The 24,236-nt window shown below is 45.1% G+C and overlaps 1 protein-coding gene across 5 annotated transcripts in view; it reads left to right on the plus strand.

The window, feature by feature from the left end:
- The window catches only part of YEATS2 (YEATS domain containing 2), a 118,954-nt gene extending 96,089 nt beyond the window's left edge, over positions 1-22,865 (plus strand). For 4 of the 5 annotated variants that reach the window (XM_069089418.1, XM_069089420.1, XM_069089419.1 and 1 more), the window contains 10 exons: positions 3,765-3,896; positions 5,449-5,547; positions 6,586-6,697; positions 9,588-9,661; positions 11,756-11,835; positions 12,194-12,395; positions 15,347-15,573; positions 16,364-16,438; positions 20,240-20,313; positions 20,930-22,865. In XM_069089418.1, the coding sequence (XP_068945519.1) occupies positions 3,765-3,896; positions 5,449-5,547; positions 6,586-6,697; positions 9,588-9,661; positions 11,756-11,835; positions 12,194-12,395; positions 15,347-15,573; positions 16,364-16,438; positions 20,240-20,313; positions 20,930-21,038 (1,184 nt within the window). In that variant the 3' untranslated portion in view covers positions 21,039-22,865. The remainder of the gene's footprint in view (positions 1-3,764; positions 3,897-5,448; positions 5,548-6,585; positions 6,698-9,587; positions 9,662-11,755; positions 11,836-12,193; positions 12,396-15,346; positions 15,574-16,363; positions 16,439-20,239; positions 20,314-20,929) is intronic. The other variant, XM_069089422.1, reaches the window with a different exon arrangement.
- The last annotated feature ends 1,371 nt before the right edge of the window (positions 22,866-24,236 follow it).

The following is a 24,236-nucleotide window of genomic DNA, read 5'->3' on the forward strand; positions in this document are numbered from 1 at the left end:
ACCTCCACCCTAGACTGCAATCCAGATCCAAGCAGGTTAAAGCAAGAGCGATTACCCCCCAGACTGGTGCTTGGTCCCCCTACACTCTGCAGGCCAGGAGCTGAAGCGCCACGTGGCGCTGGCAGGCTGTGCTGGCGTCTCAGCGGTTTCTCGCTCTGGGGGTAAAAGCCACGCACTCCTACTTCCTGGGTCCCAAAGTCCAGACTGCACTGGCCTCTCACCTTGTCCTTCGCATCTCTGTATTGATAAATCTGGAAAAGGCCCCAGCTGCTGCTGATCTGGAGTCCCTCTGGCTGGCGGCTGGTCAGGCCCGCCCTGGGGCTAAAGCCTCGGTGCGGTGCGCGGCTCGGCTCCCAGAGCGTTGTGCTGGCCGATTTCTGCCGGCCTGCCCGGCTGTCCTCAGCGGGAGGTTAGCTTCTCTGTGTCATTTTGTGGGTTCCGCAGCTCCAAAGTTTGTTTAGAGTCCCCTTTTTACATGGATTGGGGAGGGTGGAAGCCGGAGCCGCGGGAAGGTCGTGCTTCTACTCCGCCATCTTGGCTCCGCCCCCTTAGACTGTGTCGAGATATACCCATTATTCATAATAACCACCTATATGCAGTCAGCACATTGACAGGTGAAGGTAAAAGTCAGGCCAATACGAAAGGAAAAGAAAGGATAAAGATGAAAAAACACCAAGTTTTCTTTCACCTGACATGTTTAACTTTCGATTCCAAAAACTGGAATCTAGCAAAAATAGAGCGAGTCGGCTTGATCGTCATTTTTAGAGAAGTTTGACCGAAGTAATGGAGTTACCAGTAAAAACAAAATTTTAAGTAAAGCTGGGGGGACAAAATTGCATCAGCCAGAAAATACTTGATGTCCTTGACAATGGTGATGCTATTTTATACTACAAACTCATTTTTTTAAAGTTAAAATGTCAAAAAGCATTTTGAGGGAAGAAATAAGGTCCTGATCAAGCAGATGTCTTTGTAAGGAGAGAAGAAAGAGATGAGTGTAAAGGAAGCTGTGGGGGGTAAAGAAACCGAGATCTGGCAGCTGAATGATGCCAAGGTTGCCAGTCTGGGTGACGGGGCAGGTGGTAGCACTTTCAGCAGTGATAGGGAAATTCAGAAGAGGGGCAGATGTGGGGGGAATAATTCATTCTGCTTTGGCCACATCGAGTTTGAGGTGCCTATGAAATGTCCAAGTGGAGGATGATCTCAGCATTGGAGATCAGGAAGAAGCCTGGGGCTGGATATACAGATCTGGGAGTCATCTACATGGAGAGAATAATTAAGCCTAGAGGAACCGATTAGATCACCAAGGGAGAAAGAAGTGTCACAGAAACTCCAGAAAGGAGAGGGTGTCCTGGAGGAAAAGGGTGGTTAGCAGTGTCCAAGGCTGAAGAGATGTCAGGAAGGACAAAAATGGAGAAAAGGTCATTTGATTTGGTTAAGAGATCATCAGTGACTTTGGAGAGGGCAGTTTCAGTTGAGTGATGAGGTTAAAAACCAGATTGTCATCGGTTTAGAAGGGCTACTTTAGTGAGATAGAGGAACTAGAAGTATTGAGTGCAGAAGGCACTCTCAAGGGCTTAGTCTGAGAAGGGAAGGCGAGAAAGAGAATGATGTCTAGTGGGAATGGTAGATCTTGTGAAGGGTTTTCAAGGAGAGAGAAGACATAAGCATGTTTGTAGGCAGCAGAAAGGAGCCGCCCAGAGAAGGAGAGATTCAGAACGGGAGGGTGACAAGTAAGGAACTGGACTAGTGTGAGGGAATGGCATGTAAAGTTACTTGTAGAAGGTTTTGCCCAAGTGAGAACAAGGGACATCTATCTCTTCATTTGGAGACTTTCAGTAGCATTACCCTGGCTGCTTAGTTGAGGTGTTGCCTCCCACTTATTATAGTAAGGTGAGAACCTTCTCTCCATTCCCAAACACCGAAGGATATGAGTCCTTCAAGGGCAAGGACCAAGTGAATTTGTGTCTCTGACTCCCCAGTACCTGGTGTATAGGAAGCACTTATGAAATGCAGGTTGATTCATTGATTGAGTCCCTGTGTATTCTCTAGGGTGTGACATTTTAGCCTTTGGAGGACTGCCTTTCTCTGCTGGGCCCCATGGCAGGTCTACACAAAGGCCCCACGTCCTCTCTAGCTTACGCCCAGGCCACATCGACCTTCCCAGCAGCTCTCCCATGAGACGCCTTGTCTCCACTCAGAGCAGCCATGCTCATTCAGGCCCTCGGTCCCCTCTCATCTCCTCCCTCTGGTCCATCCCGCCAGTGTGACCTTCCTTCATTGTCCATCTGACCCTGTGATTCCCTTACTCAACCAACACCAATGGATCCCTTTTGATAAGCTCTGTTTAGCTTTCAGAACCCAGCACACGCCGTCTCCCACTTACGTATCCAGGGAGCTCATGGGACGTCACCCTCCTGCCCCCCAGCCTGTGCTCCGCCGCATGGTTCTTCTCTCTCTCATGTATCTAGGACACTTCTGTGTTCCTCTCCTCCGACCTGGCTTGTGCTTGGCAAGAGGTGCCCTTGATTCACTCTCTTTATGCTGGGCACGTGTCCACATGTGCTCCTCATCTCCCGCCTTGCTGGAAGGGCTTGTTGCATCTTGTCCTTGTGTGTCCCAGGGCCTAGCGCTTCATCGGTGTTTAACAGATACTTGTGTGATTGATTGATCGATTGAAAGAATGCTTTGTTGTCCTAGAGGAGATTTCCAAATTAGGGGCTTGGTGTGTTTAAGGGCAGGTTGATCAGGTTGATTGGATGTGGTTCTGACATGTCTGTGGTGTCAAAGCCAGACATCAGTGGGCATATACTGAGCGCCTGCTGTATGCCAGACGCTGCGCTGAGTGCTAGGGATCTGCCCTGAAGGAGCTCACCATTTAATTGGGGAGACCACAAGCAAATAAATATGAACAGACAACTGTATGTGGCGTAAATTGGTAAGAATTAGCGGAGGAAAAGCGCTAGAATAAATGATGACAGCTAGCATCTGAATAGCGCCTCACACGCACCAGTTGCTCTGCTGAGCACTTGGCAGTTATTTCCTCACTTGATCTTCACGACAACCCTGAGTTTTTTTTACAACAGTCCCAAGATGCTGTTGTTACCCTCATTTTTTACAGATGAGGGAACTGAGGCAAAGGGAACTCAAGTGATTTGCTCAGGGCCACAGAGCTAGAAAGGGTTTGAGGCTGGATTTGAACTCGGTTCTTCTTCCAGGCCTGGTGTTCCATCTACTAGGCCTCTCAGCGGCCCTGGAGCGTTTGGGAAGGCCTCTTGTAGAAGGTGGCTGAGGAGGGCGGGGGACAGCCAGACAGAATGCCGGAGCTCAGAGGCGGAGGGTCTTGTTTACAGAACAGCCAGGAGGCTGGAGGCACTGGATCCAAGGGGACATACGGGGGAGTAGGGAGTAAGAAGCCTGGAAAGGTGGGAGGGGGATGGGTCATGAAGGGCTTTGAATGCCAAGCAGAGGATTTTTGTATTTGTCCCTGGAGGCTGTAGGGGAACCAATGGGGGGGGGGTGGAGAGAGAGACACAGAGAGAGGGAGAGAGACAGTGTGTGTGTGTGTGTGATGATGATGATGATGATGATCAGATCTGTGCATTAGGAAGATCAAGATCACTTCCATGGCTGAATAGAGGGTAGACTGGCAAGGGGAGAGACCTGAGGCAGGATGACCCCCCCCCCCCAGCAGTTATTGTAATAGTCCTGGCATGAACATTCTCAGTCCCTCAGGTGGACTTTCTCTGCTTCTTTGCTTTTTTCAGGCCTGCTAAAGATCCATTCCAACCAGTCCAGTCCTCAGCAGGCTGTCCTGACCATACCCAGCCAGCTTAAACCTCTCAGTGTAAATGCTGCATCTGGGGGCATCCAGACCATCCTGATGCCCATGAATAAAGGTAAAGACTCCAGACGTGCTTGGGACAGGACAACTTTTTCCCAGGTCTTTAGAAAAGTGTGGTTGGCGGTGACTGGCTCTGATCTCTGCTGTTCTGCTGCAGAGTTTGTGGTGGAGACAGGGTTTTCAGAGAATGTGTTTCAGGGAGTTCAGAGAACAAATGGTTAGGATTCCGTGGCACAGAGATGGGTAGAGGGCTCAAGAAGGAAACCCAAACCATTCCAGTGAAGAAGAGGAGGCAGGGCTGTCTGAAAAAGCCCCCCAAGAGGAAGGGCCACCCCGGGGAGGGGGTGGAGGGTCCGGATGAGTGTGTAGTGGCAGTTGGGGAGGATGTTCTGGAAGAGTCGCCTAGATGAATCTTACATCCTTCCCGGCTCTGAGCTTGTAGGATTCTGCACATTGACTGTCAGTGTGCTTTGCTTGGCAAAGAAATAATTCTCATGTTGTTTTGTTTTCCATTTGGACAAATTGTGGCTCATCTAGAAGTTTAGATAGATGGAGACTCGTACATGCTGGCCATTCTTCTTGTCGACACCTCTGTCCCTCGGAGAAGAAGGAATCAGGAACGAGCTCCCTGTTAGCAGCTCTGGTGAAAGGACGAATTAGGAAGGAAGCTCCAGGGTCAATGTCTTTACCCAAAGGAAGGTTTTGGATTGTCTGTGGATCAATTTGTCTAGTGTTATCTCCAGCCCACATTACCACAGATAGCAGACTTGGTACCTCCACGTAAACTTGCTGAAATCTCAGTGAAGTGAAAGGATGTTATTGATTCTTTTTTTTTTTAAGCAATCGGGGTTAAGTAACTTGCTCAAGGTTACACGGCCAGTTATTTCTGGGTGTGGTGCTGAGTATCTGAGCCCGGATTTGATCCAGGTCATCCCAACACTGGAGCCGGTGCTCTTACTCACTGAGACACCTGGCCGCCCCTATTGATTTCTTGACCTAGAATTTTTTCATCCTGAATTCATTCTCCTTTAAGATAAAAATAATTCTGAGGAACACCATAGGATAGCCACATGTTATGGCCATCACAGAAGTCCTCATAATGTTGATTTTTGATGAGCAGTCCCTGAGCAAGAAATGGGAAACTCAGCTGTGGAATAAGGGGGTGGAGTTTGTGCCCTTTGAGATCTTTTCTCTAGATATATGATCTTCTGAAAGCTGGGGGAGAAAGCATTTGGAAAACAGAAACACTTTGGAGCTCTTGGGCCTGATTGATTGTACAAGGATGGAGTATATTTGAGGTCCTCAATCCCCAGTTACATCAGCTGTGCTCCAAGGCTCACTACACTGTTGAGCTGATTATCTACCCAGGGTTGGGAGGATGGGGGAGAGGTATGACTTGTTCCAGGAGGATGGTTTCCCTTGTACTAATGGCTAGTATAGACAGAGATGATGGCAAGCAGATGATAGGGCCCTGCCTCTGCCTAGATGTCAAAGCAAGAAGTCTGGAGTCATGAAATTGGAGGGGGTTTTATGTAAAAAATTTGTATTTATAGTGCCATATTTTAATTACTAAATGTTGTAATTTATTCATTTCTTTTACCTTTCAGTAGTTCAGTCATTGTCTGCCAACAAGACACCTGCCATGCCCTCTGTAGTTGCCCCCAACTTGGCCACTGTCAGCTCTGCTTCAGCCACCGTTACTAAAGGTAAAATGTTTATTTTTCCTTATAAAAAAGAACAGTAGAAAGGTGTATTACCACGTGGTACTTCCACATGGCAATATGTAATAGACACTCATTCAAGGCAATGGTGATGTGTTGAGAAGCATGAGACTTCTTGTTTGTGGTGAGCATTGAAGGCTAGGTAGCTACGATGGGAACCCCTGTGGTCAGCAGAAAAGGTTGGAGCATCTCCTTCAAGAAAACCCATGGGGCTCTGCTGCCCTTTGCTCCCTGTGGGCAGGTCCCGTGGAAGGTCTCTTCTCCGAGACTTCAGGATAGGTTCACAGCTCCATGCTTACAGTGGGGGATGTCATAATAACTGGTGCTATAAAAAGGTTTTATGTGCAAAATGTGGAGGATAGATGACAGACAGAGTCTAGAAACAAGGTGCTCGGTCTGGGACGTGTAGTAAGACAGCTCTGGACTTGACCAACTGGGCCAGGGCTGGTGGAAGCTGATGGCAGCACTGGGAATGAAAGAAAGTGTGGGAAGAGGGACCTTGCTGGCCTCCAGTAGCAGGTGACGTGGAATCCCAGGTTCACTAGCTGGGAAGTGCCAGAAATACTTGGGGTTTGTTTCTTGCCTTGATCATTACACACAAAAGACCAAGAAATGGGGGTGAGGGTTGTGGGAGGTAGGAGCATGGGCCAGGAGAGCAGCTGAAGAATGGGAGAGTCGATTCTTAAGTTTCTGCAGAGTTTGGATTCAGTCCCTTTAATTTCTTTGAGGAGGTCGTTGTGTGGATAGCTCGTTTAGAATTCTCTTAGCTCTCTTCCTGCTTTGCTTCTTTGCACTCTTCCCCCCCCCCCCCCCCCCCGGACTTCTTGCCTGATAGAGCTTTGTTCGACTGCTGACATTGTTGTGGGAGGGGCATTCACGGGGAAAGGGAGGGGGACCAGGGAGAGGGAGCTTTGTCCTTGGTGTGTCCCCACAAGTGAAAAGGCTTTTGGGCTTTGGCTTGATGGGGTGCTGCCTGTGGTCCTCAGCCACTCACCCCTCCCTGATGTTGGTCTCTCTTTGCAGTGAAGATGGAGCCAGAAACACCAGGGTCACATGGCCTCACCTTGGTCTCCCAGGAAGTGCAGACAGAAGTAAAGACTGAAGAAAATACTGAGCTGGGGAGCTGTGCAGTCGAGTAATGTATTCTGTTCTTTCTAAGAGAGCTCGGTCTGTGGAGGGGCTTCGGGAAGGGCCTGCTTTGGACACAGCAGTGACATCTTTGTAAAAGTGTTCACACTGATCCAGCAGCACATCAGGGCTCAGACACACTTGTTCTGCTGTACTCATGCAACAAGGGTCATTGGCTCCATTTTACAGATGAGGAAACTGTCTCAGGGTCCTTTGGTCAGCCAGGGCTCCTGACTCCTAGGTTCTGCCCCTTCTCCCCATTCCTTCATCCTTTGGTTAGGATTCCTTCCTATGAACCTGCTGACTTTCCTTTCTTAACAGTCATATGTTGTGTAGCAACTTTTTGGGAGACAGTTTATGCCCCCTCCTTATGTCTACAGCCTCTCCTTAGGAGATGAGCTAAAGAGAAAATTGTTCCAAAACATTATTAATCACTTGATGCATACAGCTGACATTGAGTCATATGGCTCTGTGTAGAAACCACATCAAACATACACCTTGGGCACCTCCTGGAAACTTTCCCCATTGCCCAGAAGGTCATTTGTAAAATTTTCAATGTACACTAAAGGAAAACAGAGATGGGAAGCTTTGAGCTTGAATCTGGGGCCAAACTGAACCAGTGAATGAAGGCAGTTTGTATAAATGGCTTGGTCATCTTCAGGCAAGATACATTGAGCACAAAGGTCCCCCGGAGAAAGCTATGGCCAGGTATGTTAAGAGAGTGACTTGCATTCAGAAACCAGAGCTCAATCAGAAGGACATTTAGAATAATTAACACCCAGTTAATGCCAGTCCTAACAATGAAACAGTAAAATGGACAATAGGTTGAGAAAAGCATCCTGACAAAAATCTGCACAAGACCCATGACCCCAAGACAGCTCAGCCTTGGTGATTAAAGTGGATGATACAAGAGAGTCGTAGAACTCGTGCAGCATGTGACTTTAGGTGGCAAAAATGGACCATCTCCTCAATACTAAGATTGCATCCGGGGGCCAGAACTCCAGCCCTCATAAAGTAGCCAGTGACAAATCCCTGTACTGCAAGTATAGACCCCAAATTACAGTTGAAAATTCAACACGTAAACTATACAGTATCGCAGACGGAGGAGTTGCCCTTAATTTTCAGCTCTACCATAGTTAAAATAACAATTTAACAAGAATGGAGGTTTTTGGTGACAAAATTTTATTTTTTACATAAATGTTGTATATTATTTTTATCTCACTTGTATTCCTTACACTCCCTCTCCCAGCAAGCTGTCCTATATTACAAAAAAAAATTAGAAGACAAAAGAATTTTTCAAAAAGAAAGGAGGAAGAAGAGAGATCAAATTTAGTAAATCCATCAGTACTTGGAAAAACTTGTATTAGAGGCAGTCTTTTGTACCACAGACCCTTCCACCTTTACAGAGGAGGGGAATGGGGAGTTCTTGAGGGCAGGGTGGTCTTTGCCTTGGTATTCTTAGCTCTCCAAATGCCGCCAGGCACACCGTAAGTGCTTAGTGGATATTTATTGTTTTTAGTTGATTCTTATTCTCTGTACTTTTGCAGTATTCCCTTTCATTGTTTTGTACTAACTATTCTCTCCATTTACATGGTTAAAAATGACCTCTTAAATGTGCTTTGCCATGCTGAGGACTCCTAATCTCCAAACTACATTTTTCCAATAAAAGTTGCCTTCAAAGTAGAGAGACTCAGTGAAAGATTCAAAACCACTTGGAAATAGGCTGAGGCTTGTATCAGTTATCTTTGCCATCCTGTCTTCTGCTGGAATTACCCTAAAGACGTTCCCAGTGAGTCCACAAAAGATGTTTGCATCCTAAAAACATTTTCCATTCTACGAAGCAGTCATGCCCTGTGTATCGGGCCGTGCAGTGTGAAACACCAGGTTGTGCGAGCAGTGTAGCGAGATGATGAGGGTGACGGCCACCACTTACGTGGTTCTAAAAGCTTTACAAAGCATTTTGATACATTATCTCATCAACAGTAATTTATTTTTAAGGTTGGCTCTTAATTTGTGCTTCTACCCAGGTACCTGCTAGCCTATTAGGACTTCCTCATGCCATTGTGTTTGTTACCCCTGAAATCCAAGTTAGGCCTTGTTTGATGTCTCTGAGCTTCCTCCTCTGTAGAATGGGTGTGGAGAGACGTGGTCTGGAGGCCCTCCACAGTCTCTCTCAGCCCCAGAGCCTGTGCACTCTGAATTTTCTAGAATGCCGTTGCTCACCCTGTCTCGTAGTGGGCTTTGGGCAGCTCCAGAACGAGAAACCTAGTGGCACCGAAGTGCTTGTTCTCCTGATGCCTCTGCTTCTTGGGCGCCACAGGCTGTTAAATGTTTATCCTTTTCAGATGCGAAGCTGCCACCTCAGTATTCCTCTCCCCCTGCAGATTGCACTATGTTAGGACAGTAGAAAGACTGACAAACTGTGTATTGACTCTGAATTGAGAGAAGCAGAACCTTACTTACCATGTCCATCCACCCTCCTGGGCTGTGGTGAGAATTCATGGGTCCACATGTGTGTAAAGGGCTTTGTAAACCACTGAGTGCCGCATGGATGGGAGGCATTGGTTTAGAAACCCAGATTTCTTGTACATCATCTGGGCCCCAAATAGCAGCTATTCTTCACTAGCTATTGCCTGGCTATACAGGGGAAAATCAAGACCAGGTAACACTGTGAGCAGGTTCAAGTCGTTGCTATGCTTAGGGGTTCCAACACTTGGCAAAGTACAGAAACCCCAAGAATATTAACTTCCCTTTGGGAAAAGATCTGACAAAGGGGATGTTTTTCCCCCTTGTTCCTATAATTTGCCAGGAAAAAAAAAAGTCTTACGTCTAATGAATTAGACTTAAAGCTAGTATATGGGATTTATTGCTTTTATTTTTTTTTAATCCCTTTTTAGCATAGAACATTTAGAAAATACCCAACAGCTTCTAACAGCAATAGTAAAGAAGATCCCATTAATCACTAAAAAGGGTAAGTAAATGATACTGAAAAGATATGATTTTTTTTCCTTTGAACTCTAATAAGCATAGTTGTTGTAATTTAAATTAACAGTACTGGATTTTTATTTTGTTTTGTGTTTTTTAATTTAGTTAGATAAAGGTTGTATTTAGAATGAATGGTTTTTGGGCAACTAGATGGTCTTTTATTGTTTCCTTTGTTACTGATCTGGGAAAATAGAATCTACATTTATTGTTGCAGTGTAGTTTTGAAATTTATGAACAGTATTGTTTTCTTCTTGGCTTCTAATCTTTGACATGAAAGGTGGTTAAGAGAAAATTGGAAGTATAAGAAAAACACAGCAATAAAGGATTTTGTGCTCATTATTTGGAAAAGTTTTAAGTGTTTGATGTTAGTGTTTATTTGCGTTTGGTTATCTATGACATTCGTAAAGTGCAGCTATGTCCCCAAGCAGAATCCTGTCTTTGTGATCTCTGGTGTGAGGCCCAAATCATGTAAATCCTTAAGCACCTTAATCATTAAAAGTGTGAGGCCGGCAGCCTAAGAGTTACATGCATTCGACAGCTGGGATTTGATGGGTCCAGATCATTCATTCAGCCAGCACTTAGGAAGTTCTTATGTTCAGTCTGATTCTGGGAGGATGCAGAGATTAACATGGTGTGGTGTGATAGGGTCTATCAGTGATGACAAAACATGCACATAGACAAATCTAGTGCCATTTAGGATGATATAACTGAGAGCCCTGGTGTCAGAAGGTGGAGAGGCTGCGTTCATGTGGCAAGCTTAGGAAAGGCTCTTGGTGAGAGGTGGCTTTGGAGATGGGTGTGAAGGGGAGATGGGTGGGGAAGAGAAGATTCAAGACAAGAAAGTGGGGGGGGGTGGCAACTGTCTCCAGTTTGGGGGCAAGGCAGGGATGTGAAGGCATTCAGTACAGGAAAGGAGAGAGAGATTAGGGCTAGATTGTGGCAGGCCTTGGAAGCTGCTTAAGGTGTTTGAGCTTCACTCAGGGAGAAATGCAAGAACATGGATGAGTGATGATCACAGCAGTGTGTGGTACAGACGGGTCTGGCTGCGCGTCTAGAGTGTCGTGGGCAGAGCTGGAGCAGCCGAGGAGCAAGGCAGGAGGCTCTCCCATTCCTTCCATGAAAGCCTGTGGCGCTCTCGGCCTCTTGTCCAAGGCACACCCTCCATCCAGCTCCTGCTGCTGACGTCAGCCGCTGTCCTCTTTCTCTCCCATCCAGAAGGACTCTTATTGACCCTGCGCTCCTGGCGTTGACGCTCTCGCAGCGCCCTCTAGGCCCTCCAGGGCCCGGCTCAGAGGTCACTCAGATTCAGGCTCTCTATCTTTGCTTGGTGCAGATACCTTTATTTGAGTAGATTTGCTTCCTCAGCTAAACAAAAGTGAGTTCTCCTGGGGGCGGCAGGTGAGTGTCAGTGCCTGCCTTCTGGCTTCCCATGCCCAAGCTGCTCATCATGGCATCTCCTGAGGTGGCTCCAAGGGACTCAGGAGCAGGCTCCAGCTGCTCACTCGTGGATCTTTATTTTACTTTAAAATTTCTATTTTTTGTTATTGGGAACTTAAAAAACACCAACACACAGGGACATGTCCATAGATGACAAGCAGAAACAGAAGGATGTACATGAACGGTGACTTTCTTGCCTCTGGCTTACTTTTTAAAGCACGATAGATCCTCCATGCTAGTTTCAGAGCCATCTTACTCCTCAGCGTTCCACTTGGAACACTTTTGTTCTCTTTTCTGCATTTTCTCTTGACTGACTGGGCACTTTATTAGTTTTTCCCCAACTCTGAAGCATCAGCAAGAGCACCTCTGTCTTCCAGCACATTACACATGAATTGTACTTCTCAGTTCTGTGCAGCCTGCTTTCCTTTTTTCTATAATATTTTTATTACACAGCATATGTATTATTACTAACAATATAATTTAAAAATACAAGTGGTGTCTACTAAATCCTTTGCACTTAGCACATTTTACACACACTGTGCTTTTTTCAAGCACGTTAATTCCCAATGACAATAATATCAATAACTTGCCTTGAGTCTTAACCAAAACTTAATTCAGACTTTGCTGGCGGTATGCTTTCTAGGTGAAGATGCCAATTGTTTCTGTGCAAGTTCTGTGGAGCAGTATTATAGTTGGAACATTGGGAAACGGAGGGCAGCTGAGGTAATCCTGTCTTTATCTATCACCAGGGTGTAACAAAAAGCCATTTGGAGAAAAAAGGTAGCGACTCCTTCAAGCTCTGGCTGCCAACCTGCTGGCCTAAACCTTGCCTCTTTGGAGCTGAGAATGAGGTTTTACACAGTACTTTGGTTAGAGTACTTTATGAAATTATATTTTTCCCTTATACCCAAAAAAAAATGGCGTTGGGAAAGGCCTCTTAGAATCTCTTTCTGCTAACATGGAATTAGGGCGTCTAACTTCCCCATCCCAAAATGGCAGAAGCAGAGTGGCCATCTTAGAATTTTCGTGTCTTCTCATGTTTATGAATTGGAGAATATAAATGCCATCTTTTTTCCCCTAGTGGCAACGAGCAATGACAATGAGAAAAGTCTTACAAGAAATTCTGGAGAAGAATCCCAGGTTTCACAATGTGACGCCCCTCAAAACCAAGCACATTGTCCATTGGTGTCGTTGCCATGGTTACACTCCACCAGACCCAGAGAGCTTGAGAAATGATGGTGATTCCATCGAGGACGTACTGACGCAGATAGACAGTGAGCCAGGTAAGAAGCTAGTGAAGGGAGGCTGTGCCGCCTCCGTCTTGGAAGGAGCAAGGGATCCCTTTTCCATCTTCTGGCCACGTCCCCAGCAAGAAGTCCCAGCTCCCTGGCGAGGGAGCGCTCTCTTTCCAGGACAGTCGCTTCCCCTTTGGGACAGCTTTATTTGTGTAGAAGTCCATCTCTGCACCTTCCACCCACTTTTCTGGACTCTGCCCTTTGGACTTCAAGCAGAGTGATGCTCATTCTTCCCCTATGTGGCGGCTGTTAGGAGATTCTCCCTAATTCTTGTCTTCTCCAAGCTGAAGATCCCTTCGACTGGTCTTTGTGACATGTTCTCTAGTTGTCTTACTGTCCTTACCTACTTTCTTCTGGACAGCCTCCAGCTTATCTTTCCCCAAGCGTATTCTCAGAAGTGAATATTCCCTTTGTGACTTGACCAAGACAGAGGACAGCAGCAGCCCTTGGGCCACACCTCCTGCTATAGCTCTCCACAGTCAGGATGAACATTTAATTTTTTTTAACTTGGATATCTAACATGCAGTCTCTGAAACCCACAGATCTTTTTCACAGAAACTGGGTTTTTTAACCCAATTAGAGAAATTTTATATTTTGTCCTACTTAAATTTCATCTGATCCATCATTCTGATACCTCGTTTGGATTCAGTTCTTTCATCCAGAGATTGGGGCATCTCGGAAGCATCTGGTCCTCTGCCTGTTTTGATGAGCAATGCCATCTCTACTTTCATCCAGGTCACTGATGAAAATGTTGGACAGTGTATACAGGGACAACCACAGGTCCCTGGGGCCTTCTGCTTAAAGACCTTGACCTGGGTTGACATTCATCACTTAAGGAGTGCATTTGTAAGCCAATCACCCAGCTAGTTCCAAATCCAACTGACCACACTAGCGTCTAACACTTATATCCATGTCCTTCACAGGGATAATGGGGAAGAGACTTTGTCATACATTTCACTGAAAACTGAGTGTACTTTGTCTGCAACTTTAATCTATGAGTCTAATAACCCTGTCAAAAAAGGGAAGTGAAGGTAGAATGGCATGGTCTGTCCTGTGGTCTGCCTCTTCACCAAGCAGTGGAGATCATACACCTTCTGTGCCTTAATATATGGTCTTTGGGAAAGAATTACTGTGGCCAAGAATATTGGGCTAAGACTAGCCCTGTTTTGTCCTCGCAAGTTTTAGCAGTCTGCCCTCATATGTTATTTCTCCACTTCAAAGAACTATGTAAATGTGGATTGTTTTTTTCTGTCGTATTATCTTCTCCGTGGCCTCATTCGCATTTCTCTTTATGATTCTGACTGTCAGATCTATGTGTTCAACTGAACTTCCATAAGGCAGCTCAGTAAAATGTATGTTAAACCCTTAATATGTGCCAGGCGCTGTGCTAGCCCAGAACCAGGGATAGGAACTGGCCCCGGCCCTGGAAAGGTTTACATTCTAGAGGGGAGTGGGGAGGACGCTCGCTGTGGCTCAGCCAGAGATGCCTGGGAAGTGTGATGAAGGCTGGAGCCTGGCAGGGCAGAGCTGAATGCAGACACTGTGGCTAGAGGGGGAGGGCAGGGAGAGCCTGTGCCCACAATTCCCACTGCTTCCTAATCATTTCCATTTAGATGTCGTCTATCATTACTCGTTGTCCTACTCAGCTCCCAAACTAACTCTTTCCCTGACTCCTTTCCTTCCAAATCACCTTTGACTCTTCCTTTTCACTCCACCTTCATGTCCATTGACCAGTTCCTAACAGAAAAAGTGTCTTTTCCATATCCCCCTTTTTTCTCATCATCATAGCCATCAAATACACTGGATTCCGGGATTACAATTCCGTGACTTCTCTCTTGCCTCCATTTGATTCATCTTGCATGTCACCATCAGGGGATTTTGCTAAAGTTTCACTTTCATAATTATCCCTGCTCAGAAGCCTTCTGTGTTTGGCCATGGACTGCAGAATTCAAGTCTCTGCTGGCCATCAGAGCTCACCACCACCTGTCTGTCCTCTGGTTGACTTTCTGGTTGGATTGCTCACTTCCCCACAGAAATGCTCCCAAACATGCTACATTCTTTTCCTTTTTGTGTGTCTTTCTCATACTGCTTCTCCTTGAAAGATCTCTACCATTCATCCTGCCTCTGACTCCTGCATATCCCTCCAGACTTGGTTTAACCCCTGCCTTCTCTCCAAAGCCTTTTTGGATCACTTGAATCCATAAAATCCTTCTCTTCCTTTCAGATTCTGTGCCATACACTGCCATTTGTCATTGTTTCTACCCCTTAATCCCTGTAATGTTCTGCTCTGTTTTATCTTTTTTTACATGTATCAATCTTCCTACTCATAAAGATTATAAGCTTCTTAAGGTTATGGGCCATATCTTATACTTCCTTACAGCCTCCACAGTGTCTAATGTAGAGTAAAAACTAAATATATTTGATTGATTTTTGCATTGTACTACAGTACTGTCTGACTATCAGATCTGGCTGCCAGTAGACAGAACTTGGGACAAGTCGTTCCATCTATCTCATCTTAATTCTCTTCTGTATATAAGAAGATTGGACTAGAAGAATGGCTCTCCATGTGCCTTTCCAGCTCCATGATAAATTTTAAGGCTTTTTATAAGTCAACATAGGAAAACTAATGGCAATTGAGATTTTTTTGGACCCATTATTGGCAGCCCAGTCCTGACCTGTATATGCTCTGTTTGAGCAAAGATTGTTGCCCTGTGCTCCATAGAGGAGACTTCGGTATTTATCTGCTTCTCACATTCTTAGCATTAATTGGAAGCTAAAAGGGACCAGAGCAATCTTCTGGCTCAGCCCTCCTGGTCCATGCTTCCTAAATCCCCTTGGCTCTTGCCCTACTCTCTTAGCTTTTAGAGGACTGGGGATGAGTATATCAAAGAAACTTGTCTATTGTTGTTCCATCGTAAGACTCCTGACTTCTCATTTAGAGTGTCCGTCATCCTTCAGCACTGCTGATGATCTTTGCCGAAAACTGGAAGACCTCCAGCAGTGTCAGAAAAGAGAGCCGGAGAATGAGGAGGAGGTGGACATTCTCAGTGTCACTGAGCCCCTAAAAGTAAACATCAAGAGAGAGAGGGAGGAGAAGCAAGCTGGAGTCAAGTTCTATGTGGAAACAACGCCTGGGTCCGAGTTTGTCAGCGACATGGCCCAAAAGGTAGAAGAGAAAGCGAGGAGGACAGGAGCTGCCTCCTCTTGCATGGGACTGGTCCTTGGTGTTCTGGTTGTGCACAGTCTTCATAGAGACTGGGGTGGACTGCCCGAGTCACTTTCTTTCCTTGCCCCTGGGGAGAAGCAGCCCTGAGCATCTCCTCCCTGTGCCAGAGGACCCACAGTCCAGAGATTTCTGGAAAGTAGCAGGAGGCATTGAGGTCAGAATGGGCTCCCTCACTCTTGGCTATTGAGGTGCCACTGAATTGGATTCTGGGGCTTCCAAAGGGATCAAGGCCACGCTGTGACTTACGGTGCATTCCTTCTATGAAGGATGTAAGATGGTGGCCTTTAAAAGGTAGAGAGAGCGTTATTGAGCACTTTGTGTGCTGACCTCTGTGCTCAGCCTGCCCTCAAGGAGTTCACATTCCAAATGAGGGCAGACGATGCTTAGAAGGGACCTGGAAGAGGGGGCCACACCCAGCCCATAATTGGGAGCTGGTATCTGGGAAGTGAAGTGAAGACTTGGCTTCACCCATCAAAGCCCAGGCTGAATCCCAGGGAGGCCCAGAGGTGGTGGCCAGGAAACCAAAAATAGGAAAAGCCAAACTTTAACTTGTCCTAGATTAAACTGCAACATATGGGAAAGTCCACATGTTTTTCTCTATTAATTTTCTCATTGATTTTAATCGAAGTATTGCTCTTAAAGGATTCCTTCCACTCTACTGTGTTTCATTTGGAATGAGAACGTTATTTATATGGACTGGATGAAGTTTCTTCCTTCTCTCTCTTCTCAGATTGGAATCACCCTCCAGCCTGTGGAACTTCACAAGAACACATATGCCTCTGTTGTTGAAGATATGATTCTGAAGGTGGGCAGCCGAATGGCCTGGAAGGGAAAGAGGAAGCTCCCTGGGTGTCAGGACCAGGCAGTGCCAGCCCTCTTTTCTGTATCTCCCAGTCTTTCTCAGTCAGTCTCCTGCGGGTATACATGGCAGACAGGGTGGTGTCTATGGGAGGGGCTCACATCCCATTGAGGGTATAACACTCATGTTCTTACGCTTTTTAGATAATGGTAAATCACAGAGCAGCTAAGATTGGGGCACCACCAAAGCTTAGTGATGCTAATGCCACCTTTCCTTTTTTTAAGTCTTCATTAAGTTCTATTTAAAGCGTTCTTTTTATTTTTATATATATATTTGAATATTTGATTTTAAAACTTTCAATTCCAGATTCATTCCCTTCCCCCCCTGCCACCCACCCCCACTGGGAAGACAAGCAGTTCAGTATAGGTTGTACATGTGTGGCTAATGCAAAACAATAACATAGTAGATATATTGTAAAAGACTGACTATATTTCCCTCCCTCCTATCCCACCTCCCACTTGTTCTATTCTCTACATTGATCCTGTCTCTTTTCAAAAGTGGGTGCTTCCAACTTCCCTCCCCCCTAGCCTGCCCTACCTTCCATCATGCCCCCTCTCATCCCCTTCCCCCCCTATTCTCCTGGAGGGTGAGATCCCCTATTTAGTGTGTATTTCCCTCCCTCCTCAAGCCGGATTCAATAGGAATAAGGTTGACCCATTCCCTTTTGCCTTCCTATTCTTCCCCTCCATTGTAACCATTTTCCCTTGCCTCTTCTTTATGAGATAGTTTGCCCCAATCTGTCTCTCCCCATCTCCTCTCATTATATTCCTCTCACCTCTTAATTTCACCTTTTAAGTATCATCCCTTCCTGTTAAATTGGAGCCGTGCCCTCTTATCTATGTATACCTGTAAACATATATACACACATTCACATATGTATTCATATGCCCACATACCCTCATATATATATATATATATATATTTCTAATCCCTTCAACTACTGAGAAAAGTTTCATAAATTACAGTTATTGTTTTTTCATGTAGGAATGTTAATAGTTCAACTTTGATAAGTTCCTTATGATTTCTTTTCCCTGTTTGCCTTCTCATGCTTCTCTTGCTTCTTGTATCTGAATGTCAAATTTTCTATTCAACTCTGGTTTTTTTAGCAAGAATGCTTGAAAGTCCTCTATTCCACTGAATGACCATATTTTCCCCTGAAACATGATACTCAGTTTTGCTGGGTAGGTGACTCTTGGTTTTAATCCCAGCTCCCTTGACCTCTGGAATATCATATTCCAAGCCCTTCAATCCCTCAGTGTAGAAGCTGCCAGATCCTGGGTTATCCTGATTGTGTTTCCACAATATTCAAATTGTTTCTTCCTGGCTGCTTGTAATATTCTCTCCTTTATCTGGGAATTCTGGAACCTGGCTATAATATTCCTAGGAGTTTTCTTTTTTGGGATCTTTTTCAGGAGGTGGATTCTTTCAGCCTCTATTTTGCCCTCTGGTACTAAGACATCAGGGCAATTTTCTTTGAGAACTTCCTGGAGGATGCTTTCCAGGCTCTTACTTTGGTCATGGTTCTCAGGCAGTCCAATAATTTTTAAATTATCTCTCCTGGATCTATTTTCCAGGTCAGTGGTTTTTCCCATGAGATATTTCACATTGCCTTCTCTTCTTTCATTTGTTTGGATCTGTTTAACAGCATCTTGATTTCTCATAAAGTCATTAGCTTCCATTTGCTCCAATCTAATTCTGAAGCAATGATTCTCCTCAGTGAGCTTTTGAGATTCTTTTTCCATCTGGAAAATTCGACTTTTTAAGGCATTCTTCTCCTCATTGCCTTTTTGAGCCTCCTTTGCCATTTGAGTCAGTCTGTTTTTTAAGGTATTATTTTCCTCAGTCAGGCTGTTGACTCTCATTTCATAATTTTCTTGCGTCGTTCTCATTTCTCTTCCCAATTTTTCCTCCACTTCTCTTATCTGCTTCTTAAGGTCCTCTATGGCCTGTAACCAGCTTGTATTTTCCTTTGAAGCTTTTGGTGCAGGAGTTCTGACTTCACTGTTTTCCTCCTGTGCCATGCCTTGCTCCTTCTTGTCCCTAAAATAGGAGCGTAATGTTGGAATCTTCTGTCTGCTTTGTTTCCTTTGCCTGCTCATTTTGCCACTCAATGATTTGACTTTTGGGCTTTTTGCCACAGTAGGACTCTGCCACCAGACAGGGGAGTTTTCGTCCCAAACGCTGGGGTTTTCTCAGCTGCCGGAGGTATTAGATGGGTGCCCTCTCTGAGGTCTCCACATGCTCTGGCAAGCTGGACACACACCCCAGGACCTCCACCCTAGACTGCAATCCAGATCCAAGCAGGTTAAAGCAAGAACGATTACCCCCCAGACTGGTGCTTGGTTCCCCTACATTCTGCAGGCCAGGAGCTGAAGCCTCCACGGGGCGCTGGCAGGCTGTGCTGGTGTCTCAGCGGTTTCTCGCCCCGGGGGTAAAAGCCACGCACTCCCATTTACTGGGTCCCAAAGTCCAGACTGCACTGGCCTCTCACCTTGTCCTTCGCATCTCTGTATTGATAAATCTGGAAAAGGCCACAGCTGCTGCTGATATGGAGTCCCTCTGGCAGGCGGCTGGTCAGGCCCGCCCTGGGGCTAAAGCCTCAGCGTGGTGCTGGGCTCGGCTGCTGCGCTGGCCAATTCCTGCCGGGCTGTCCTCAGCCGGAGGTTAGCTTCTCTGTGTCATTTTGTGGGTTCTGCAGCCTAAAGCGTTCTTTAAAGAGGCCCAAACTAGGAATTGTGTTCATTATATTTACTTATCCTGGAAAATCCCTGTCTCTCATGGACTCAAATTTTGTGACTCTGGGGTGTATTGTACACACACCTTAGTACAGGTGCATGTGCACTCCCCTTTTTCCCTTCTTCCTGGACAGTTTTCACATAGTTTCCCAGTGGGTTTTCCCAGTAAAGACCACCCACTTTTGGCTCTTCAGGAAACCAAAGCTCAGTTGCTGGAAGGCTATATCCTCCCAGAAGGGATGAAGGGTTTCCCCATTCTTTTCCAGAAACTCTGCTGATCATTTGCAACAACTGGTCCTTCCAATCCCAGACCTGACCAGCAGATTCCTCTCAAATGGCAGGTCCTGTGCAGGGCTTTTGTGCCCTCCTTAATTACCAGTCCACTCGCTTGGGAAGCCAAACATCTTGGATGCCTTCCTTCTTAGAGATGGTGCAATCTCAGGTGTTATTTCTTCTTACCCTGTCACTTTTCCTCTCTTTAATGAGAAAACGTTCTACTCATTTGATATATTTCCACCCCACAGTTTTGGTCATTTGCTGGATTTCTCTGCATCTCAGATGCTGTCGTTTGAATCTAGGGAGCGGTTAAATTCTGGTTTTCCATTTCGTTGATTAATGGCTTCCACTTATGTATATTTTTCATTTCAAATTATAATGAATATGGTTGTCTCCTGATAAGCAAATTAGATTTTTTTTCCATTGGTTTGTCTTTTTATTTTAAACTATAACCCATCTAAGATTTATATATATACAAAATATATACACACTCATATATATGCATATTCTATATAATCATGTGTAATTTTTTCCCAAGAAAATTGCTTATTTGCATACTTCATCATTTTCAAGAATTATGAAATTACTGTATTTTGTTGGTGCAAAATTCAGACCTTTGGTAACTGTATGGTCTTTGGGCTTAGTTGTGCAGAGGTTCTGGAGGAGGGATTATAGTGCAGGGCCCTGTATTCCCACAGGTGGTTAGGATGACAAATAACAGAGTCTTCTGTTACAGGCAACTGAGCAGCTGGTGAGTGACATCCTGAGACAGGCTCTGGCCATTGGGTACCAGACAGCATCACACAACAGGTGAGATTTTGTGATCTTTGTCAGTGATGTCAGTGGAACAGGACGTTGGGAGGTCATGGTCTAGAGTGCATTGGGATAGAAAACACCTGCACATGACCATGAAAGGGTTTCTGTTCTAACCAGCCACCTAAGGCCAAGGAGCATGCACAGCCCCCAACTGGGTTTGCAGTATGTGTTTGGAGAAATGACTAGTTGGGGTCCAGTCCCCTCAGCCCTTTTTCAGAGGACTTTGTCCTCCTCAGTAAAGGACTGTCACACGTTACCCTCAGTCACCTGAAGATGGATAAATAAGACTCAGCAGGCCAAGAACAGACCAAAGAGAGCCTCTTGCTCACAGCTGCGACAGCTCCTTCCCCCTCATTGACTGTGTAGAACAGATCTGCACTGGAGAGGGAAGGGGGCAGTGAATCCCAAGAGCTCCCCATCTGGGTCCCCAAATATTACTGGTGCTTTTCCTGCCATTATCTTAGAAGCTGCAGCTCCTTTATCATTGTAGCCCTTTTGTGTGGAGGGCATGGGCTGATGCCATCTCCCACTGAGAAATTCATCGATTTAGTCCGTGAGTTACTTGGGTCAGTTATTCCTCATAACATCCTTTCTCATTCATTTGGCACAGGACTCCAAGAGAAATCACAGTGATGAATATTCACCAGGCCATTTGCAATATTCCCTTTCTTGATTTTCTCACTAACAAACATATGGGAGTATTAAGCAAGGAGCAGTAAACAGAAGATGTCCCAGAAAAACAGGATGATGTGAAGACTCAGCCAAGGCGTGTGAGCTGACCTCAACACGAGGACCAGGCCCTGTGCTCCTCACCAGTCACTGAGTGACAGTGAGTGGATCAGCAGACTCTTTCCACTTGAATTTAATTGGTCGATCTAAGAGCTCCCAAAGCTGGGGTGGGTGGAAGTGTGTCTGGTCATCTTAGGACAGCCTTGATTTCTACCACACCTCCGTGGGAGCCTCCAAGGTTTGTGCAGGGTTCTTGGGGAAGGCCGTGCACCAGCTATATTTGCACAGTCAGCTCCACCAGTGGGCTCTGGGGTTACTGGTAGCTTCCCCTTATTGTCTTGGAAGAAGAATTGTCCCAGAAGTGACAGGTGGCGAGCTATGATGGAGGGGACATTGGCCAGGACCTTCCCAAGTGGTTGTTTGGAATCTGAGCTGAATGTGACTGACTGCAGCAGTCAGATCTGTGGGAAAGAACGGACCCCTGGGGAGAAGCACAGCTGGCTATCCGCGACATAGCCTCGCTGCTCAAAGGTCTTTTCTTGTGAAGTAGAAGAATATTGCCCAAGCTCCCCTATCTAAGAAGACTCCAGGAAATGTACTAAGCTTGATACTGGGCAGTAAGAAATGTGAGCCTTGCAGTCATGCACTTGATTGGTTGGGAATTAATAGCAGCCAAAAGTCTTGGGACTGAGGAAAAGGCAGAAGTGACTTTGGATCAGCTGGCTCCTTTGCATGCAGCCATAGGCTTTCTCTCTTGCCATGTACACCTTGTTTATAGGCAGCTGTCCACAGTGTGGTGTGTGCTGATGGGCCTTCCTGAAGGTAGTTTGTTTTTAGGGAAAACTCTCAGCAAAGGCCAAATGGAAAGGATTCCTGCATTGGATAGGAGACTGAAGTAGACATTACGATCCCCCTCCATCCCTAGGAGTCTTTCATTAGATGAGCTCTCAGATCTGTTCAGACAGATCTATTGAAGAGCTCACTTCCCAGAAAAAAAAACAATGCAAAGACATACCTGCATGTGTCTGTCCAGTGGAGAAAGACAAAGAAAGTCTTTCAGCTGTGAGTAGAGGCATCAAAACACACAGATAATGAAAAGAGCAAAGCCTAAGGAAGAGCTTTTATTTAGCGGCAGCCCTGGCCTGATGCCCAGGGCACGTGGAAGGCATAAGATTCAGTTGGTCTAATCCCACAGTCCATCTGTGATGTAGAACAGAGAAGCATCTAACAACCATCAATAGGAATTGGTCAATATAGACACTGAAGGAAAACTCAGAACCCTGTCCAAGTTTTCTTCAACCCAGGCTGAGTGTTCTGAATTAAGGGAAGGTAAGGTATGTCCCAGGTGGAGAATTAAGTGAGGGGCCCATTTGATCATAACAGTCTTGCTGCAACATGTGATTCAGCAGTCTGGGAAAGAGGAGAAAGCTGTTTGGTACAGTGCAGTGGCATGCTTGGAACACAAAAGACCAGTCATTTAACTTGTAAAGACCAGAATATTTTAACAATGAAGTGAGCCCCCAAAGCATTTGAAAATGACCGACACATGTTTGGATTCAAAAGAAAGTTTTCTCTAGAATCTTTAAAATCTCAGATCTAGGGGACAAGGATGCAGTTGGTCCATGGCTGACCCAGAGGAAAGCAAGTTCTTTCACTGTGAGTGGGAGAATATAATAAACAACTTTTCACAAAGGAAATATTAAATATTAAAAGATCTCTTTATGTGTTAAGACTTTCCCAATGTATTTGTATGATAATGTGTAACATAACTGTGTAATATAACATGGCTACAATAAATTTTCTTTTAGTAGTTGGGATGGGCTTGTTTGACTCTAAAGTGCAGTCCTTTTAGCATTTTTTTAAAGAGGCAGGTCCAAATAGCTTTACTTTAGAGGTTTTCCATTTTCTGTCACAGTAACTTTTTAAAAAATAATTCCGTTTAAGTTCATAACAAGAGAATAGTCAGTTACTCCAGTCACTGAAACACTGAAGTTCCCTTTTGAGACATTTGCAGGACGATCTGGGAAGAAAAACAAACATATGCCTGAAGTAAGTTTTTCCAGCTTTTTTTTTTTGCCAGAAATAATGACCCACTTTAAAAAAATCTTGCAAAACAAATTTGCCAGAAGGAGAAGTGATCTTTCCTTGTAAGTTTTCACTTTTGAGAAGTTTTCTTTCACAGAAAACTAAACTAGCAAAAGGATTATGCTTTAAAAATAATTTAAAGGTAAAAGGGTTTTTTCCCCCACAAATTTGACCTCTTGTCAGAATTCAGCAGAGGGATTGAAGGGGGAGGAGAACTCCATAGAGCCCTCCTTGAAGTTTCAGAGACTGGCCAGGCTTGTTCTCTTCACAAGAGGGTCCTCATACAAGAACGTGTGTGTGTGTGTGTGTGTGTGTGTGTGTGTGTGTGTGTGTGTGTGTACACAACAAATATAAAATTAATAAAGATCATCACAGTAAGGGCCTCCTACATGCCAGGCATGGTGCTAGAGCTGGAATTACAAAAACAAAAATGAAGCAGCCGCTTCACTCAGTGAGCAAATTTTAGAGATAGTAGAGGAGCAGTGGACAGAAGTCGCAAGTAAGCAGATTTATAAAAAAAGAAATTTCCTGATCATTAGAGCTCACCAAAAGTGAAGCAAGCTGTCCCTCAGGAAGTTGGCAGGTTCCTGTCACTTGAAGCCATTAAGCAAAGGTTGGTAGACCCCTTGTTTTGCAGATATATTGCAGAAGGATCCTTTTTATGTTTGGGTTGGACTTGGTGACAACAGAGGCCCTTTTTAATTCTGAAATTCTGTAATATAACAGGTACACAAATAATTCATTCAAGATCATTTGAATAGGAAGACAGCACAGTAATAACAGACATAATTTGGTGCTTCTTCTCACAACTTTATATTATTAGTGAGGCTTAGAGATTTGTGATTTGCACCTAGTCAAACAGCTAATAAATGAGGCAGAAAGGAGAGATATGGGAAGATACATGTCTCATTCCTTTGCAGAGTTGGAGATCCACATATTAACTATATTATCTGTGTGAAACAGTGCATAGAACATCAAACCTTCTCAAAATGGTGATTGGATTTGCTGGGGATATTTTCCTCTTTTTAAAATTCTCATATGGAATAGCTCCCAGAGAGTGAGCAAATACAAGAGGAAATGTAGGTGGGGTCAAAACACATCAA

This window comes from Petaurus breviceps, unplaced genomic scaffold (assembly GCF_028583685.1).
Source record: "Petaurus breviceps papuanus isolate PSGF00001 unplaced genomic scaffold, PetGlider_PUasm1.0 186, whole genome shotgun sequence".
Taxonomy (NCBI): domain Eukaryota; kingdom Metazoa; phylum Chordata; class Mammalia; order Diprotodontia; family Petauridae; genus Petaurus; species Petaurus breviceps.